The 21124-nt window shown below is 47.0% G+C and overlaps 1 protein-coding gene across 3 annotated transcripts in view; it reads right to left on the bottom strand.

The window, feature by feature from the left end:
- The window catches only part of loxl4 (lysyl oxidase-like 4), a 132953-nt gene extending 113471 nt beyond the window's left edge, over positions 1-19482 (bottom strand). The window contains exons 1-3 of one of the 3 annotated variants that reach the window (XM_048551018.2): positions 19248-19482; positions 14976-15332; positions 12151-12323 (exon numbers count right to left, since the gene is read on the bottom strand). In XM_048551018.2, the coding sequence (XP_048406975.2) occupies positions 12151-12323; positions 14976-15279 (477 nt within the window). In that variant the 5' untranslated portion in view covers positions 15280-15332; positions 19248-19482. Of the gene's footprint in view, positions 1-12150; positions 12324-14975; positions 15333-19007; positions 19164-19247 lie in introns of those variants that run through there. The other 2 variants (XM_048551019.2, XM_059652996.1) reach the window with 2 other exon arrangements.
- Positions 19483-21124: the final 1642 nt, after the last annotated feature.

The raw sequence follows: 21124 nt of genomic DNA, 5'->3' as shown, positions 1-21124 counted from the left end.
CTGAGGCTCTGCTGTTTCCGCACTTGTCCAGAAGTAAATCCCATCGGATTTCTCTGCTTCCACGGTGCTGCTCCTGGAGGTGGGAGCGCCCAGAAGTTATGGTGATGCCGGGTTGGACAGCATTTCTGTCACTGGGAACATTCCCAGGACAGGCAGTGAGATCAACCAGAGATAGCAGGTACTGTAGATGCTGGAGAATCTGAGATAACAGGGTGTGGAGCTGGATGAACACAGCAGGCCAAGCAGCATCAGAGGTGCAGGAAAGCTGACGTTTCGGGCCTAGACCCTTCTTCAGATTTCTGAAGCAGCCTGCTTCCAGTAGCGTGTCCTGCTTCAAGTGATTGGAGGTACGATGGAGTCTGAGTCACCCTTGAGCCCCGTGCTGTAATATGGTGATGACATCATGCACTGTCTCAAAGGTGACGGTCATGAGCCCTGACACAAAAGGCAAAGTGCAGGCTCAGGATCCCCACTTGGGATCCCCTAACACTGGGATCCTGAAGCCCACAAAGGAACCAGCCCATTACATCAAAGTCAGCTTTAAAGGTATCTGCTGTTGTACAGCGCCAGCTCTCTCATCTCTGAGGTCATGGGTTCAAGTCACACTACTGAGACCAGACTGGTGCTACAGTGAAGTGATTAGAATAAGGGCCAAGTGGGTCTAATTGAATATGAGTTCCCTGATTGGCCCAGGGTTAAGGGCCCCAATCAGGGAGCCCTGGCTGACAGATAAAAACTGGAGATTCAGAAAGTCTCTCAGTCTGGGGAGTGGCTCTGAACTGGCTGGTCACAGCCCACGTACTGCATATGTGTAAATACAGGGTGACTTGGTATTTTCTTCCTTAATTCGTTCATGACATGAGGGCATCACTGGCCAGGCCACATTTACTACCCATCCCTAACTGCCCTCTGAGCAATTAAGAATCAACCACACATTGCTGTGAGTCTGGAGTCATGTGTAGGCCAGACTGCAGTTCCCTTCCCTAAGGGGCAATAGTGGGCCAGATGGGCTTTCCCCTGACAATGGGTTCATAGTGATCAACAGATTCTTTAGTTCCAGGTTTTTTTTAAAATTGAATTCAAACCTCCATCATTTGCCATGGCAGGATTTGAACCCAGGTCCCCAGAATGTTATCCGGGTCTCTGTATTAACAATCCAGCGATAATACCACTAAGCCATTGCCTCTCCTTGGTGCTGGGATTGTGGCCTCTATGGAGTTACTTCATCTAGTTTGAATGGTGGTCCAGTTTGTCCTCCCCTTAATCCTGTCGTACTGTTTTAAACGAGAGGAGGGGAGTTTTCCCGGGTACCCAATGCATCAACAATGTTCAAAATGGGTTACACTGCCGGTTTCTTAAATTACAATACTCCTTCTTTAATTCATTCACAGAATGTGAGCATTATGAATCTGATTACACCTGCATTAATTGCCCATCCCTAATTCTCCAGGAGGTAGTTAAAAATCAACCTCATCAATGACACTTGCTAACCAGATGGGTTTTCATAACAATAGCTTTGGGGGTCATCCTTTAATTCCAAATCTTTATTGAATTCACATTCCACCATCAGCTGTGGGGGGATCTGTACTCAGACCTCCAGGGTCTCTGGATTGCCGGGGGGGGGGGGGGGGGGGTCTCATGATAATACCACTAGGCCGTTGCCTCCCCCTGCACTGCAGTTCCATTTGAGCTCTTTGGCTGTAAAGTATTTTACTCTGCAAATGCAAAAGGTGCTACAGAAATGCAAATTCTTTCTTTCTTTACCATATCTATGAAAGAAAAGGACTATTGTATGGTTGGAAAATCAAATTGGAACACTCTAGGATTTAAATCAAGCTTAAGACAGTCGAGGAGATTGGGAGAAAGTCAATTATCAGCCTCCTGAAACTGTGCTTGACCTCTCTTACAGCAACTTCAGAACACTAGGCAGATAAGCTGTCAATAACTGTTACTGTACAACACCATTACAGCATTGTTTATATCATGGTATCTCGGCTATTGGCATTTTAGCAAGAGGGAGTAGACAGAATAATAGAAAATGTAGCAGATGGCATCCTTCATCGGTGCTGGATCTCAGCTAGGACAGCAATTACTGGGTACCAGAGCTGACCTCAGTGCCCATGTCAAATCTCCTAATCGTTTTGCTGGAAAATGCTCCAGTCAGGACACTGAAGGGGCAACGATACCAGGCCTGCGTTCTTTTGTTACCACTCCTGCTTCTGAGACACATTTGGCCCGAGGAACAAGTCCCACTCCAAGGCATCAAGTACAATGTCTATGCTGGCTTTCCAGTGCAGCGCTGAGGTAGGGCTGTATTGAGGAGGTGAGGTCAGACCAGGCCCCTGTTGGGGTAAAAAATTCAACAGTACAGCTTAGAATAACAGCTAGGAAATAATCCTAAAGTGGGGTGATAGTGACGTAGCAAGCAATCTGAGGGGGAAGAGGTGCCCATTTACAGTGGCAGTCCCCATTTCATGGCGCTTTCGTCAGGTCATTGGACTTTGGATAATGCTGGAGCCCTCAATCTGCGTCACAATTTTCCTGGAAGTGGCCTCCTAATTGGAGCTCTGGATCAATGCTAAACTAAATTTTCTGGGTTATCATCACATTTTCTGTTTGTGGGATCTTGCTGTGCAGAAATTGGCAGCTGCATTTCCCGCCTTACAGCAGTGCCTGCACTTCAAGAACACTTCGCCGGCTCTAAAGCCCTTGGAGGTGTCTGGTAGATGTGAAAATCGCTATATAAATACAGGCCTTTCTCATATCTTTCCATCCCCAGCTTGTTCCCACCCCTCACCACCATTTCAACAACACGCATCCGTATAGCACCATCAACATCCCTAGGATGTTAAAGATCACATTGTATGGGAAAAAGTTGCCGACAGTACATTGTCTCAACTCACCAGCGAAGAGTGGAATGTTGCAATAACAGATCATCGATAATTGTAAAGTTGGATGCTTTTGGACCAGGGAGGGAACGAAATTTAAGGCAAATGGTATTAAAAGAACGTGGCGGGGAGAGGAGAATAAAGCCTGAATCTGGTATGAATCCAAATATTGACTAACTTTTTAGCTCTGTGTCAATCTCTAATAGCGAGGGCCTGCAAACAGGTTCCGGTTTATTCAGCATTTAACGCTGCTTTTGTTGCTATTTCTTGTCCTTAAGATGTTGCAACATGAAACCGTCCACAAATTGTGATGGAAAAGTTAGAAAGATCGGGATCAAGACAAGAGAACCCAGCTGCCCGCCAGCTGCACACTAAACCCCCAGAAAAGGTCCTCATCAATCACTCTTTGTATAGTCCATGTAGAATCCAGCTGTCAACCATGGTAACAAGGCCAGGAGCAACGACTAACAAACATGAGGGCTTGATTCGAAAACGCAGACGTCGAAGCTGACCCTCCTCCCGTAGGATGTGGCCCAGTCAAGTGGTTTCAAAGAAACCAAATGTTTGAGGGTCAAGATGCAAAGATCAAAACACAAGGGAGGGCAATTATTCAGAGGAAGCAATTTGGAAACAGGGTGCAGTCAGTATAAGCCGCCTTTTATCTAACTTCATTAGACCTGCATCTGTTTGGGGTTGGGGGTGGGCGGGGATGGAGGCTTTTTGGTTGCAGTGTTCACTTGGCCTCAGCCCAACTCAGAGCCAGAATGAAAAGGTCCTGAAAAGTCTTGATTCAATCCTCACTGGATCTTTGTGAATGGGCAATGCCTCAGTCGCCAAAAGAAAAGTTTGTGCTGTTGACTGAAATGGAGCATGGGAACGTTACCTCGTGGCAGTGTGATTGACTCTGCACAGCTAGAGTATTGTGTGTGCTTCTGAAATCCACATTACAGGAGGCCCAGGGTGCGGAAGAGATTGACCAGGACGTTGCCTGAGCTGGAGACGTTTAGCTATGAATGCAGGCTGGGCAGATTGGAGTTGTTTTCCTCGGAGCAGAGGAGATTGACAGGGGACATGATTGATGTGTGTAAAATTATAATGGACAATGACTGGGTGGAAAAGAGAAACATTTTACCCTTGCTGGAGGGATCAGTGACTGGGTGCAGGGGGCACAGATTTAAGGTAATGGGCCAGAGGTTTAGAGGGATGTGAGGAAAGACTTCTTCATCCAGAGAGAGTGGTGGGAATCTGGAACTCACTGCCTGTAACAGTATGAGAGGCAAAAACCCTCATGACATTGAAGAACTAAGATTCTCATATGCGATGTGAAAGCTATGGGCCAAGTGCTGGGAAATAGGGTTAGAATAGTTAGGTGGCTGTTTTTGACCAGCAAAGGCTCGAAGGGCTGAAGGGACCTTTTCAGTGCTGTAGGCTTCTACAGCTCTATTGGATGTTGGCTAGGGAAATCAGGGGAATTTCAAACGATACCTTAGCCACACCAGAATGTGCCAGAGCAAACCACTGGAATCAGAGGCAGAAGTGTCTGACATGGAAGTGAAATGAGGGGATGCAGCACCAAGCAACGGAGCTGGAACGATGAGGTGTGAAAGACACAAAGGCAAAGGAGAAAAGAATGAAAAGAACTTGCATCTCCCTGCGTTAGGTCAGGCAGCCCAAAAGCACTCTGCAGGATTGTAGTCACCACTGATGTGCTGCCATTTTCCAGTATTGTTGGTTAGGGCAGAATTTGTTGCCCATCCCTAATTATCCAGAGGATACTTAAGAGTCAACCGCATTGCTGTGGGTCTGGAGTCACATGTAGGCCAGGCCAGGTAAGGATGGCAGTTTCCTTCCCTGAAGGACATTAGTGAACACGATGGGTTTTTCTGACAATCAACAATGGAGTCATGATCATCATTAGACTCTTAATTCCAGATATTTTACTGAATTCAAATTCCACCATCTGCCGTGGCAGGATTTGCACTCAGGTCCCCACAACATTATTGGGGCTCCTGGCTCAACTGCCCAGCGATAATGCCATAAGCCCATGATGGTCGCTCAGTGATTTAGTCTTTCGCTGGATACCAGGGAGAACGCTACTGCAAAATACCAACCAGAGACCTTTTACGTACACTCAAGAGGATAGATGAGGTCTCAACTTAAGTTTAAGGTAAAGTCACTGTAATTTTATTGGGCCATTAGGGTGCTCTTTCATTACAGAGACATGCAAGTGGTGGTGGTTTAACCTGAGGGCTGAGGGTGAGAAGGAGAGTCCTCCATGATAGGGGAGGGGTGGAGGTTAAATAGACCTTAGGTTTAGGGTAAAAGTTGGGCACAGCATCATGGGGTGAAGGGCCTGTACTGTTCTATACAGGCACAGGGGGTGGGAGAACTGAAGCTATGCTGCTGGTGGCATACTGCATTACAACGCAGCTATTAGCCAACAGAGCTAACCATCCGCGCCAGCTAGGACGGGGAACACAACTCCTCTTGTTGGAGCGTTGCACTCCTAGAGGTCTGTACCGGAGTTTTAGCTCAGACAATGACTTCATTAACATAAATGATCAGGAGCAGTCCAATTTCTCCCCCTTCACCTGGAGTGTGAGATCTGTAAGTCATTCCTCTTAACCACACAAAAACTTTCAAATGGATTAAAAACTTCAAAAGCTTAAAAATCAAAAGCTTCGATGCACGGGATGTCTGGATCAGCGAGTTAACAAGGGCTGATCAGACTTGCTCGCAATCCCACATTAGCTTAGTCTGAAAAATACATTCCGGGCTGTCTCCCCCAGCAAGAGAGCTCTGTACAGAGCTTAGGAATGTGAGGATTCCACTGACCAGGGAAAGGCATGTCGGTGCCCTTATCTGAGACTGTTATTATTGTCTAGATGTCAGCGTGTGTTTTTCCAACCAAATGATCTCAGCTGACAGCTTACATTCCAGCCACTTCCCATCGTTACTGCGAATGAATGGAGCTGCTGTGCTCAGCCCAGGCCCGGTTCATATTGTGCTGTTGGTCCTTAGCGCCCAGTAATTCAGGAGTGTGACTGTCCTGGGAACTTGTGTAAAAATAAGAAGAACCCCCAGGGAACTGCGGTCGTTGGAAATCCTAACTGGAGAAACTCAACACCTACGGGGAGAGAAAGCACAGTTAATGGTTCAGATTCTGGAGACCCTTCATCAGAACTTCTGCTTTCTCTCCACTGCTGAGTTTCTCCTGCCGTACCTGTGAGCTTTGGGTACTCACTGTACCTTCCTCTCTGAAAGGTCACAGGAAGCAACGACTTGAACAGTACAGGATAGAACTACATGTTCTCCAGTCCCTTTCCCCAACACCCAGACGCATTGCCTTTTAAACTGGCTAACAGCATACCAACCAGCAACCCTGCTGCCTTCCCCACCCTAAAACATCATTGGTGAGAAGGTTCACAGAACCCCTACAGTGTGGAAGTAGGCTGTTCAGCCCATCAAGTCCACACCAGCCCTCCAGAGAGTATCCCAACCAGCCACATTCCTTATCCTTGCATTTCCCCACCCTAGAAACTATGGGCAATTTTCCATGGCCAATCCACCCTAACCTGCACATCTTCGGACCATGGGAGGAAACTGGAGCACCCAGCAGGTACCCACACTGGCAGTCACCCAAGGGTGGGATCAAACCCAGGTTCCTGATGCTATCAGGAAGGAGTGCTAACTCTTGAGCCTCCATGCCACCCCATGATCTGCCTTCCTATTTTGGCACTAAGTGAGCTGTCCTATAGGGGCAACAACTGCCCATTAAAAGGGCTTCATCCCAACAACACTGGCATGAGGGAGGTGAAAGGGTGGGCTCATCAGACAGACCACGTGCCGGTTAATCTGTGCCATGTTAGTTGTAAGCCCCTCGTTCAAAAGGGGCTCTGTTCCTGGTTGACACCACCCCCAAGTCCTTGCTTAAGGACCCTCCCTCTTACCCCCTCCAACTTGAGTTCTCAGTGGGTGGGACTTCAATGTTGGGGGCCTTGATCCCTGGGAAAGCCTACTGCTGGCCTGTCAAGGGGCAGAATGACACACAATGTGTCAGGCCCTCCTGAACAGGAGGCTACACACAGCGACTGCAGAGCTCAGGCTTCACCCACAGACTCTTCAGACAGAAGTGGAATCATAGAATCCATACAGGGCAAAAAGAGGCCATTCAGCCCATCAAGACCACACTGACCCTGTGAAGATCATCCCACCCTACCCATGAAACCTTGCGTTTTCCATGGCTAATCCATCTAGTCTCTAAACCCCTGGGCACTAGGGGATAATTTAAGCACAGCTAATCCACTGTACTGGCATATCTTTGGAGGAAACTGGTGGAAGCCCACAGAGACATAGGGAGAATGGTGTAAACTCCACACAGACAGTCACTTGAAGCTGGAATCAAACCTGGCTCCCTGGGCGCTGTGAGGCAGACTGCTAACCACTGAGACACCAAAGATACTTCACAGAAGCATAAAATCAGACAGCGTTTGAACACACAAGGAAATTTTAGAATAGGTGACAGACAGGTTATAAAAATGATCTCAAAAAGAGCAGGAAGGTGCAGAGAGTTTTAGGGAGGGAAATTCCAGCCTCAGGGTCTCCACAGCTCGATTCTCTGCCACAGGTCATGCAAGAATGGACAGAATTGGAGAAACACGTTCAGATTTTCCAATCTTTCTAAACTTTTCAGTCGCCTCCAAATGTCGGATAGTTCACTTGCTTCTAGAATCCAAGTCCATTACACAACATAGAGTCACAGAGCTGTACAGCACAGAAACAGACCCTTCAGTCCATGCTGACCAAATATCCTAAATTAATCTAGAGCCATTTGCCAGTATTTGGCCCATATCCTTTTCAACTCTTCCGATTGATGTATCCATCTAGATGCCTTTTAAATGTTGCAAATGGACCAGCCTCCACCACTTCCTCTGGCAGCTCATTCCATACATCTATCACCCTCTGAATGAAAAAGTTGCCCCTCAGGTCTCTTAAATCCTGGCCTTCTCACCTTAAACCTCTGGTTTTGGACTCCCCACCACGGGGGTAAAAGACCTTGGCTATTCACCCCATCCATGCCCCTCACGATTTTATAAACCTCCATAAGGCCACCCCTCAGCCTCTGATGCTCGAGGGGAAAATAGCCCCAATCTATTCAGCCTCACCCTATAGCTCAAACTCTCCAGCTCTGATCTAGAGATAATGGGAACTGCAGATGCTGGATAATCCGAGATAAAAAGGTGTGGAGCTGGATGAACGCAGCAGGCCAAGCAGCATCTTAGCAGCAGGAGAGCTGACGTTTCGGGCCTGGACCCTTCATCAGAAAACTCTGATCTAAATGTTTTCCTGGGTTCAAAATGAGTGGGCAGAGAATGATATACCTTTTATGATTAATATTAATTTCCTATTTGAAAAACCACAGTGCCTCCACTTTAATCTTTCACAACACAGGGTCAGCACAGGGTTAGATACACAGTAAAGGCTCCTCTACTCTTTTAAACTGAAAGGAAAGACATCTTTACACTGTCCCCTTCGAACACCCCAGGACAGGGTCAGCACAGGGTCAGATACACAGTAAAGCTTTCCTTGCACTGTTGCCATCAAACATTCCCAGGACAGAGGCAGCATGGAGTTATGTACACAGTAAAGCTTCTCTGCTCTTTTAAACTGAAAGTAAATCTCTCTCTGCACTGTTCACCATCCAACACACCCAGGACAGGTACAGCGTGGTGCGAGATACAGAGTAAAGCTTCCTCTACACTGTCCCCATCAAACATTCCCATGACAGGGTCAGCATGGGTTTAGATACAGAGCAAAGCCTCACTTACTTTTTTAAAGTGCAAGTGGAGCTCCCTCTACACTGTCCCCATCTAACACTCCCAAGGAGACTACAGCACAGTTAGACTGAGAGTAAAGCTCCCTCAGCACTGTCCCCATTAATTACTCCCAGGACAGGGCAGCACGGGGTTAGACACAGAGTAAAGCTCTCTCTACACTGTCCCCATCAAGTACGCCCAGGACAGGCCAGCGCAGAGTTAGGTGCTGAGTAAAGCTCCCTCTACACCTGCTCCTCTGCTTGCCAGCATCCATGTGCCTCGAGTTCTCTTTATCTCCTGATGAGAAAAAGAAATGTAGGTTTCCCGCCCTCGGTGCGCAGACTAGGAGTCTGTTCTCTCAGATATGCTTTCTGTTAGTGTATATTTCTAGTCTCAGTGTCTCAAAGAGTGTCTTCTGTTTCACAGCCAGTCAGGATGTAACAGCAACTCTACCTCCCCTTCCCGGTCACACAATCTGCAAACTCAGCTGTTTGTCTTGCCCCAGGTCCAAGAACTGTCACAGTTTTCTCTCCCCTTCTCTCGCCTCGCACTCTCACAGACTCTGTTAGCTTGACCACTCTCAGGCTGAGCAATAATGAAGCCTCAATGAACACAGCCAAATTGTGGGCATTGAGGCTGGAAAATGGTAAAGAAAAGGCAAGTTCATCAAGCAATCAGACCATGAAAATCTTGGGCTCAAACACTCCTACCGGCTGCTGATACTGGGCTTGCAGAATGTTACTGTAGAAAATAGAGTGCCGAATTTAAACAAACCTGCTAATCTAGCAAGGGGCTGTAATGGCCTAGTGGTATTATCACTGGATTTTTCTTCTGTTTTGTTAATCCAGAGACTGCAGGACATATTCTGGGGACTGGGCTCAAATCCTGCCACAGCAATTCCTGGAGTTTGAATTCAAACTTTTTTTAAAAAAATATGGAATTAAGATTATAATGATGATCATGAATCCATTGTTGCTTGGTTGGGGAAAAACTCATCTGATTCAGTCATCACATTTAGGGAAGGAACCTTCCATCCTTACCCAGTCTGGCCTACACGTGACTCCAGGAACACAGCAATTTGGTTCATTCTGAACTGAGCTCCGGGCAATAAATGTGAGGCTGGATGAACACAGCAGGCCAAGCAGCATCTCAGGAGCACAAAAGCTGACGTTTCGGGCCTAGACCCTTCATCAGAGAGGGGGATGGGGTGAGGGTTCTGGAATAAATAGGGAGAGAGGGGGAGGCGGACCGAAGATGGAGAGAAAAGAAGATAGGTGGAGAGAGTATAGGTGGGGAGGTAGGGAGGGGATAGGTCAGTCCAGGGAAGACGGACAGGTCAAGGAGGTGGGATGAGGTTAGTAGGTAGATGGGGGTGCGGCTTGGGGTGGGAGGAAGGGATGGGTGAGAGGAAGAACAGGTTAGGGAGGCAGAGACAGGTTGGACTGGTTTTGGGATGCAGTGGATGGGGGGGGAAGAGCTGGGCTGGTTGTGTGGTGCAGTGTGGGGAGGGGACGAACTGGGCTGGTTTAGGGATGCAGTTGGGGAAGGGGAGATTTTGAAACTGGTGAAGTCCACATTGATACCATTAGGCTGCAGGGTTCCCAGGCGGAATATGAGTTGCTGTTCCTGCAAACTTCGGGTGGCATCATTGTGGCACTGCAGGAGGCCCATGATGGACATGTCATCTAAAGAACGGGAGGGGGAGTGGAAATGGTTTGCGACTGGGAGGTGCAGTTGTTTGTTGCGAACTGAGCGGAGGTGTTCTGCAAAGCGGTCTCCCAGCCTCCGCTTGGTTTCCCCAATGTAGAGGAAGCCACACCAGGTACAGTGGATGCAGTATACCACATTGGCAGATGTGCAGGTGAACCTCTGCTTAATGTGGAATGTCATCTTGGGGCCTGGGATCGGGGTGAGGGAGGAGGTGTGGGGGCAAGTGAAGCATTTCCTGGCGTGACTCCCTTGTTCACTCCACACTGCCCTCCAACCCCACCACACCCGGCACCTTCCCCTGCAACCGCAGGAAATGCTACACTTGCCCCCACACCTCCTCCCTCACCCCGATCCCAGGCCCCAAGATGACATCCCTTCCTCCCACCCCAAGCCGCACCCCCATCTACCTACTAACCTCATCCCACCTCCTTGACCTGTCCGTCTTCCCTGGACTGACCTATCCCCTCCCTACCTCCCCACCTATACCCTCTCCACCTATCTTCTTTTCTCTCCATCTTCGGTCCGCCTCCCCCTCTCTCCCTATTTATTCCAGAACCCTCACCCCATCCCCCTCTCTGATGAAGGGTCTAGGCCCGACACGTCAGCTTTTGTGTTCCTGAGATGCTGCTTGGCCTGCTGTGTTCTTCCAGCCTCACATTTTATTATCTTGGAATTCTCCAGCATCTGCAGTTCCCATTATCTCCGGGCAATAAATGCTGCTTCATCCAATGAATAAAGGGGGAGAAAAAAATTGAATGTTTTAGGTTAATGGCTGCATATTTCCATGTCCTCTGTTGAAGTCTGCCAGCCCAGCTCTTAACTCAAAACAGTCACAGAGCTTCCTCAGCTTTCAGGCCTGAAATTTAAAATACTCATGCCGGGCTTCAATTCCTTGGCCTTACCCCTCCTTCGCACCATTGCCTAACATTGCAAATTACAAATACATTGCTACACACAGTGATCAAAGTAAATCAGCCCCTCGTGTTGGTGAACCAGCACTCAAAATTACATGACAGCTTCCATTTCACCTCCCCTCTTTCACTGTGCTCTTTGTGAGCTGTAACAACATGCAGTTCTATAGATGCTTTCATGAGCTGCCAGCATCCACTCGTGCTGCAGAGGAGTGACTGTCAGATAAAATCAGAAACGGAGTTAACTGGGTGAAAAAGGACAGTAGTCAGGAAGAAAATTTCCCCTTAATGAAGGGCTCTGTGAGTGGAGGCATGGATTTAAGGTTGGGACAGGAGGTTTACGGGGGTGGTGAAGAATTATTTTATCATCCAGAGGGTGGGAGGAATCTGGAGCTCTCTACCTGTAAAGATGGTACAGGCAGAAACTCTTTAAGATCTCAGAAGTATTTAGATGTACACTTGTTCTGCCAAGACATACAAGGCTATGGGTCAAGTGCTAGAAAATTGGATTGGAATACTTAGGTGGTTGTTTTTGACCAGTGCGGACTCAATGGGCTGAAGGACCTTTTATCATGCTGTAGACCCCAATGACTCTATGACTGCAGCCAGAGTTGACAGCAAATCAGTCCCATTGGAATATTAACCTCCCACATGGCCACCAGCAGACAATAATCAGCAAAAGTTCTGCCACTAGATTCCTGGGAATCTCATATTGCCACGTTCGTCACATTCGGTCTCAGTTGACCAGCTCTAGAAACAGGAAGGGGCACATGACTGCCTGGGATAAGAGGCAGACAGCAGCAGGAAGATCTGAAGCACGCCTACCTTAAGCTCAGCAAAAGTCTCTTTGTGTTCCAATCCAGGCAGTCGCTTCTCTGAACAGACAACCCCAACGTCCTCACTGTGCTTGCAATCATTAACACCCCAGCCGTTAGACTCACACGCAGCAATGGACCCTTCGTCACCTTTGCATTTCACATTGTCCAGCCAGATGGGACCTAGACAGAAGGATTACAGCAGTTACGGCTAAGTGCACTGATGGAGAGGGATATGGGATCCCACATTTCACAAACAGTGGAAGACAATAACTTGCATTAAACTCTGGTTCAGACTCAACTGGAGCATTGTATCCAATTCCGGGTCCCACACTTGAGGAAAGATTTGAAGGCTTTTGAGAGACTGCAGATCAGATTTGTAAGAATGGCTCAAGTGAAGCACTTCAATGAGATGGATATATTGATGATGCTGGGTGTGTTCTGTTTCTGAAATAAGTCTTCACTCAGAAAGTATGGATGTTGCTGGTTTGGTCAGCATTTCTTGCCGATCTCTAACTTGCCGGAGGAAATTACAGCCCACTGCATTACTGTGCATCTGAGCCCAAAAACGCTGCCAAGCCAGGTATTGCTAATAGATTTTCTTCCCTATAATAAACAATCAACATCTGGTCAACGGTCACCATTATGCCACCTCTTTGATCTATGTTTCATCATGGATTTATTAAAAATCTGTTGCTCATCCAAGAGGGCAGTTAAGAGTCAACCGCATTGCTGTGGGTAATATGTAAACCAGAACAGTTAAGGATGGCACCTTCCTTCCCTAAAGGATGTTAGTGAACCAGATAAAATTTTTCCCCCTCACAATAGACAATGGTTTCATGGTGACCAATAGATTCCTAATTCCAGATTTTCATTGAACTCAAATTCCACCATCTGTCATCAGAGATAATGGGACCTGCAAATGCTGGAGAATCCAAGATAACGAAGTCTGGAGCTGGATGAACACAGTGGGCCAAGCAGCATCTTAGGAGCACAAAAGCTGACGTTTCGGGCCTAGACCCTTACAAAGGGTCTAGGCCCGAATAGTCAGCTTTTGTGCTCCTAAGATGCTGCTTGGTCTGCTGTGTTCATCCAGCTCCACACTTTGTTATCCACCATCTGTCACGGTGGGATTTGAACCCTGGCTCTCTGGATTAACAGTCCAGCAATAATACCACTAGGCACTCAAACCCATATCCCCAGAACATTAGCCTGTGGTGCTGGGCTATCAGTCCAGTGGCATTACCACTCCATCAGCTCCCCTTACAGATGGGAACGTTAAAGGAAAATTTGTTGGGGGTTTCCAAAATCATGTGTGATCTAAACACAGTTGCCAGGAAGAAACTGTGATGAAACAGCAAGCATCAATTTAAAATGAGTGATAAGGAACAGCCAGAGGGGGCCTGAGGCAGCGGCTGGCTCTGCATGGCAATGGGTAAGGGAAGCAGATTTAAGTGAAGCCTTCAAAGGTAATTGGATAACCGAAAGGGCAATGGAAATGGTTAAATTTCTCTTGGAACTGTCAGCCTAGACAGGTCAACTGGTTTTTTCTGTCCTTTATTTTTTAAATTCTAAGTTGTAAACCTGGATGGGGTGGCTTGGTGTCAGCATTACTACCACACAGTGTCAGGCACCCAGGTTCAATCCCAGCCTTAGGCAACTATCTGCATGGAGTTTGCATATTCTCCCTGTGTCTGCGTGGGTTTCCTTCCACAGTCCAAACATGTGCAGGCTAGGGTGGATTGGCCGTGCTGTAGTGCCCAGCGTGTGCAGGTTAGATTTGATTCCCTACAGTGTGGAAACAGGCCCTTTGGCCCAACATGTCCACACCACCCCTTTTAGCATCCTACCCAGACCCATCCCCCTATAGCCCACACATCCCTGAACACTACAGGCAATTTAGCATGGCCGATCAACCCTAGCCTGCACATCTTTGGACTGTGGGAGGAAACCGGAGGAAAACCACGCAGACACAGGGGGAACATGCAAACTCCGTACAGACAGTTGCCCAAGGCTGGAATCGATCCCAGTTCCCTAGCGCTGTGAGGCTGCAGTGCTAACCACTGAGCCACCGTGCCACCTTAAGCTATGGGAAATGCAGGGATAGGGTAGTGGTGTGCTCTCTAGAGAGTTGGTAGTGGACTCATTGGGCTGAATGGCCTGCTTCCACACTGCAGAGGTTTTATGATATTATTATACTTGCTCGAAGATAGTTTCGATCTGACCATGGGCTACAATGCCCCAATTTACATTCAAAAAGGTGCATACCCGTCAGTAACAGGCTACCTCTTGGTTTATAAATTTTGTCAATTATATTGATAGGGACAAGCAGCTTGGGGTTAAAAGGTCAAATCGTTCATGTGGGGCCTCTTAAAAACGACAAGTCCCGAGGGAGAGTGGTCAAAGAAAACCTGGCACATTAGGCGATCTCAGAACAAGTGAGCGTGGGTTTAGCAAAAGTGGTAGAGTTTTATTAGTGTCTTAAGAAGGGTCGCTGCTGAGAGACTGTTTGTCCTAGCTGCCCGTGGATTCTAGAACGCGGGGAGACACCCTCGTGTGTTTTAGAGGCTGGGGATCATAGATTAAAGTGAAGAAACATTTCTTCCCTCAGAGGGTTGTGAATCTTATTCTCTAGCCAGATCTAGTCAAATAATGAGTATATCCTAGACTTAAATCTATTGATTTTTTTGTCATTATGGGTACCAAGGGACACAGCACTAGTCAGGAAAGTTAATCTCGATCTAATTGATTACGCCCAAAGGACTGAATGGCCTACTGTCTGTGATTTAAGTTCTGTTCTTAGTATTGTCAAGGTGGAGTGGGATGAAATGTTACCTTTGCCTTGTCCATACTTTGCACTGTGAGCCCAGGTCAGTGCTCCCTCATAGCCCAGCTCTCGGCAGATCACTGTGGCAACATTGATGGTGAAGTCGTCGTCACACACCGTGCCCCACTGGCCACTGTAGAAAACCTCCACGCGACCTTCGTGGTGCGTCCGCTTCAATCCTGCCAAGCGAATCATGACTTCCTTCTGCTCTGGTGCCTGCCCTGAGGCAGCCCTGGTATTGCTGAGGGTCAACAGGCTGCAGAGGAGAAGCACTGGGCCAAGGAGGAGGCCTTGTGGAGCACCCTTCATCATGACTTTGTCAACTGGGGCCCAGGCGAACACTTTGAAGCACACGGGTTGTCCACCTGTAGCAGCAACACAGATTAAAACATGGAAACAATGGGACTCCAGATTAGTACATATTATACATCCAGACAAAGGCATAATCCAATTTCCTCTTCTTTTTTTAACATTACAAACAAACTCAACAATATTTTGACAAAGCTCTGGGTGACATGACGGTTCAGTGGCTAGCACTGCGGCCTCATAGTGCCAGGGTCCCAGGTTTGATCCCAGCCTTGGGGGACTGGTGCATTGGAAGCTGATGGGTGACCTTATAGAGGTTGACAATATCATTACAGGCATAGATAAGGTGAATAGTCAATGTCTTTCCCCCCACGGCATTGGGGAGTCCAAAACTAGAGGGTATAGGTTTCAGATGAGAGGGGAAAGATTTAAGGGAGACCCAAGGGGCAACTTTTTCAGACAGAGGGTGGTGCATGTTTGGAATGAGCTGCCAGAGGAAGTGATGGGGGCGAGTACAATTACAACATTTAAAAGACATTTGTGCAGGTTCATGATAGGGAGGGTGTAGCAAGACATGGGTCAAACAGAGGCAATAGGACTAGGTCAGTTTAGAAAACCTGGGTAGTATGGATGAGTTGGGCTGAAGTATCTGTCTCCATGCCGTATGACTCTATGAATCGATGCACCTCCTGAAAGTCACTGCCAAACAGTTGGGTCCTTGGCCCATTTGAGAATCTCGAAGGATGGTCTTGGAAGACATGGCTGTGAGCAGGCCTTGTTACCCAACCGTAAGGCAGAATCCAAACGGGCTCCACATACCAATGGACACACTCTAACCTGCCAGGGCAGCTCGCCCAATCCGCACAACTCTGAACCTTGGCCGTTGTTGAGTCTGACAGCAGCTTGGAGCAAACACATTGTGCAAACAAACTTGACTGCGCTGCCAAACTAGAGCAAGACCAGCCACAAGCAACCGACTCGATGATTAACTCCTCGATGGCCAAATGGTCTTCTCTGCATCCTTGTTATTTCCCCCTTCCCCCCGCTCCGAATCTGCTTCCAATATCTACAAAAATTTCTCAAAGTTTCAGAAAAGAACAGAAAGTGAAGTCCCACTTCCCCAACTTTCTCTCCTTCCCTGCTCACTGGTGTCGGCGTGCAGGCCCCCGTTCCAAAGCTGGCCAAGCGGTCATCTTCTACTCTGCGCATGGACAATGGCCAGCCTGGGCATCGTTTTCTTGGATGACCCCATTCTCACCCATCAACAACACAATTGGTTAGGAATTAATGTTAGCTAGGGTGGCACAGTGGTTAGTGCTGTTCCTGCTTGGCACCAGGAACCAGTCTTGATTCCAGGCTTGGGTGACTGTGAGGAGTTTGTGAGTTCTCTGTGGGTCTCTGTGGGTGCTCCAGTTTCTTTCCACAGTTTAAAAATGTATAGGTTAGGTTGACTGGCCGTGGTGAATGTGGGGTCACAGGGACAGTGCAGGGGGGTGCTGGGTCTGGGTGCGACACTCTTTGGAGTGTCAGTACAGAACTTAATGGGCTGCATGATCTTTTACCACACTGTAGGGATCCTAGATTCCAGGATCCTGTGGAGAATGCCCTGCATTTCTTCGAACAGCGTTATGAGCTTTTTTGACATCCAGCCAAGAAGGAAGACCTCATGTGTTACTGACTTCACTGTTGGCACCAGTCCTCAGGCTGTAAACAAGATGAACTCACACCTCTAGAACCTGCAGCTTGCTCAGCAATAACATTTCATTGGAGAATGGGAATGGACTATCAGCTCTCTGAAGAAGCAAGTAGTCAGAATCTCAGCATTACTTTCGCAATGGGGACCCAGAGGGCATCAACAATGAAGCAATAAACATTGCCCAATGTGCCAAAATCTCTAACAGGGCAACTGGGAGTTCCGTCATATATGACACACAAACGTACACTATCACCTTTCTGAAAAAGTTCACCTTATGATACCTGGGATGCCAGGCTTGTGGTATGAGATTGTGTTGACTCCCCCTGTATTCATTAGGGTTTCAAAGATGGGGAGGGGGTCTCATGGTCCTGACTTGGAAATATATTGCCATTTTTTCTACTGTCGTTGAGTCACATTCTTGCAACTCCCTTCCAAACTGCATTGTGGGGCTATCTACAACACATGGACTGTAGCTGTTCAAGAAAGTGGCTCATCATCACCTTCTTCAAAGAAATTAGGGATGAGCAACTCAACCCTGGCCCAGCCAACAATGCCCATGTCCTGTCAAAACAAAATTGGAAGCTTGCCAAGTAGCTGCTGGAGCCTGCAATCCTGGAAGATTTAAGCAGAGCACCACACGGATGCACCATGGAAAGCATCCTATCTCGGTGCATTATAGCCTGTTTTGGCAACTGCTTTTCCCAAGACCACAAGAAACTACAGAGTGTTGTGAACACAGCCCAGTCCATCAGGAAAACCTGCCTTCCATCCACTGACTCCATCTATACTTTGCTGCCCTGGGAAAGCAACTCACATCATCAAAGACCCCTCCCATCCCAGTCATACTCTCTTCCACTCTCTTCTATCAGGCAGGAGATAAAAAAACATTGAATTCCCCTATGAATAAATTTAAGAACAGCTTTTTCCCAGCCGTTATCAGCCTTTTGAATGGGCTGCTCAAATGTTATTGTTGATCTCTCTTTCTGATTCTGTACCTTCCGTGCAACTGTAACACTGTATTCCGCACTCTGTTCTGCTACCCTGATGCACTTTGTATGGGTCAATCTGCCTATGTAGTATACAGAACAACACTTTTCACTGTATCTCGGTGCATGGGGCAACAATAAATCAATCAGTCAAGTGTCTATGGTTAAGATTACAGTGTGCAAAAGACAGAAAGAGAGACAGGGACAGGAGAGTGGACTGGATTCACAGCACATGTGCAGTTCTTGAGGGCTGGAACCTCAGAACAGAACAGTAGCAATGGACGGAAGTAATGAAAACGTGAACCTATCAGAAACCAGACGTGAGGATGTAAGTGAGCATTTCAGGTAAACTGGGGCATGACAGAAACCTGAGGGCAGCAGAAATCTGGAGCAGAAAATCTCAGGGAGTCCTGCAAACTCAAAAAAAGTCTAGATAGATATACTAGAAAGACAATGTGAATCAAAACAGAAATGACAGCAGCGGCAGGAGGTGGAAGGGAAAGGGAGAAGGAGCAATAGAAACAGGACAGAAAACAAACATGAGAAAGAATTTTTAAAAAAGTGAGATAAAAGGAAGAGGGAGAGAAAGACAGAATGAAATAGAAGGAGATAAAAGAGAAAGAAACGAAGAGAAAGACAGAAGGCAATAAGGAGATAAAAGAGAGAAAGGAAGATAGAAGGGAATAAAAGAGGGAAAGAAAGGATGAGAAAAGACAGAATTAAATAAGAGATGATAAAAGAGAGACAGAAAGGAAGAGAAAGATAAAGAGCAGTAGAGAGAATGGAAGGGGAGCGATAACGAAGAGAACAGACAACAGAAAATGAAAACGGGGAGAAGACAGAGACTAACGAATTTCGAATGAAAACTGAATGTCAGGATGGAGAAAGAGCAGGAATGGTTACTTCTGGTTCTAAAAAAAAACACAGCAGCCTCATTGATCAGTTACAGCGGCAGAGCAAAGAAAATAAAGCAAATTATTATGGGGGGGTCAGTGTAAAAGTTGCAATAAATCGATTGCATATCGATATCTACATCAGCAAACCGAGTTTACCTCCAGAATGAAAAGGAACACAAACCTCTCCACCAATGCGCGTACAAAAGCACGAACTACCTCCAGACAAACCACTCAAAACAAAAGCTGATACAATATTCAGTTACTTCAAAATATGAAGCCCTCGCAAGTTGCAACAAATTTACAACAGCATTTTCCCAACAGGGGCAGAGATGTGGTGAGTACGCACGTCTCTTTCTAAAATAAAGCCGACTGGGAATTAAAGGATTAAAAACTCACAAAGCGCTGAGACTGACTGGAGTCCTGCTGAGAGAAGAAGCGAGGGACCTGTGCTTGACAGAAGCTCAAAAAACGCACACACTCCGGAGATACTCGCAGCTTCTGCTAATCCCACCTCTGCCTTTTCGCTTTTATTACGACCACGTGTTTATTTTTTTCACCCTCTCCCTCGTCCCTTTCGCTCTCTGATTTTTCCCTCCCACCCTATTCCTCTCCACTTTTCAAAAAAGGACCTTTTCTCAGTGCTGGGACAGGCAATAACTGTGTGTTGGGGGCAGAGAGAGAGAGAGCGTGTACGTATTTCTTTGCGTGGGGCAGTGAGAGGATTGGACTGAGAAGTTAGAGCAGGGATCAATGAAGTGTCCTCTAACCCCAAAACAAATCAATATCCTGCAGATTTAACGTCAGGATCACCGCTGGGATGTGAACTACAAAGTCTAGTCCAACTGGGAGACCAAAATTCCTTTGCATTGTTAAAGATGAGTGCATGAAAGCGTGGCTGCTAGAATTGAAGAGATTGTTCTGCCCGTCCAATTCCATGCTGGATCTCTGCACACCAGACCCAACCTTTCACCCACGGTCTCAACAATTACACTGAAGTAGGGTCGCTAGATTCCAAATGCTCATTCTGGTTTCTCTCCACAGATGCTGCCACGCTAGTTTTGCCAGCAACTTTTTGTTTCTTTTTCAATTCCTCTCCTTTCAACTAATTATCCAATTTCCCCCTTTGTAGGCCGTGATTGAATTCTCCTCCTCTCCACTTTCAGGCAAGACATCCCAAATCCCAACCACTCACTGCTGTAAGAGGTGGATCCTCATCATCTTCACTCAATCACCTCTATCGATAGCCCCAGGAAAGCCTGAGTAGTCTGTAAGTCTGGCCTCTTGTTGAGAGGCTATCTCCTTTGCTGTAGTTTTATCATGCTTGCTTTCAGCTATGTGCACCCTCCCTAAATGTTTGTGACCCCCTGTATCTCTCCTTCCTCCTCTGTGCCACTCCTTAAAACTTGTGCCTTTGATCAAATTTAAAGGTGCTGTATAAATGCAGGTTGTAATTGTTGTTCTTCTTACTATCTGCTAGAAAATAGCCTTTTCTGCAGCAGATGTGGACCCCAGTGGACCCCATATTAACCAAAATCAAGTGCTAGTTTTAGAAACTCCTATTCCATTGGTGAGCAAATTGGACAGGAATAGAAGTGGTGTCTCCCTCAATCCCAGGGGTTTCCCACCCTGTCTGCTGAAGGACCCATCCACTTAATTCCATTCTCCACTTTTTTCCACATCCATTTCACTGTCTTTCTTTCCTAATATATATCCACTTCCCTTTAAAAATACCACAGTTCCCACTGCTTCTGTGACCACTCCTCTCCCCCACGACCCTACATCCTAACAATCCTCTGGTGAGTGAACAAATTCTTCGTCACTCCCATCTTTCTTATCAGCATGAGATTAAATTTATCTCCGCTGGTTCATCACACCCACGCTGTTGGAGATAATGACTAAGAACTTTCTCTCCCATCTCCTGTCTTGAAGCTGTCTTGTTTCTGCACACAGTTGATCTGTTGCCTGCAGTGTTTCTATCCCAGAGGCATGTTTGTGTCTAGATGCTGTAGCTGGACCATTTTCCCGTGAGATATCCAATCCTGATCTCACCCACTGTAGACACAGTCAGACTTTCTGACCGAGGTAATCCCTCAGCCAATGATGTGATAGAGCCCCTTTAATTATTAAAACAAGTGAGACTGATCCTTTAAACTCATCCAATCCATACATTCCTCTGGAATTAGTTTTCTCAATATTATTTGATTCTAAAAATACCTTCAGTTGACTGTGTTCTTGGATCCATTCAGATTTACATCTTCAGTGGTCCTCCCATA

The sequence above is a fragment of the Stegostoma tigrinum genome, chromosome 20 (genome assembly GCF_030684315.1).
Source record: "Stegostoma tigrinum isolate sSteTig4 chromosome 20, sSteTig4.hap1, whole genome shotgun sequence".
In the NCBI taxonomy this organism is placed as follows: Eukaryota; Metazoa; Chordata; class Chondrichthyes; order Orectolobiformes; family Stegostomatidae; genus Stegostoma; species Stegostoma tigrinum.
This window is presented reverse-complemented; position numbering and strand designations above follow the sequence as displayed.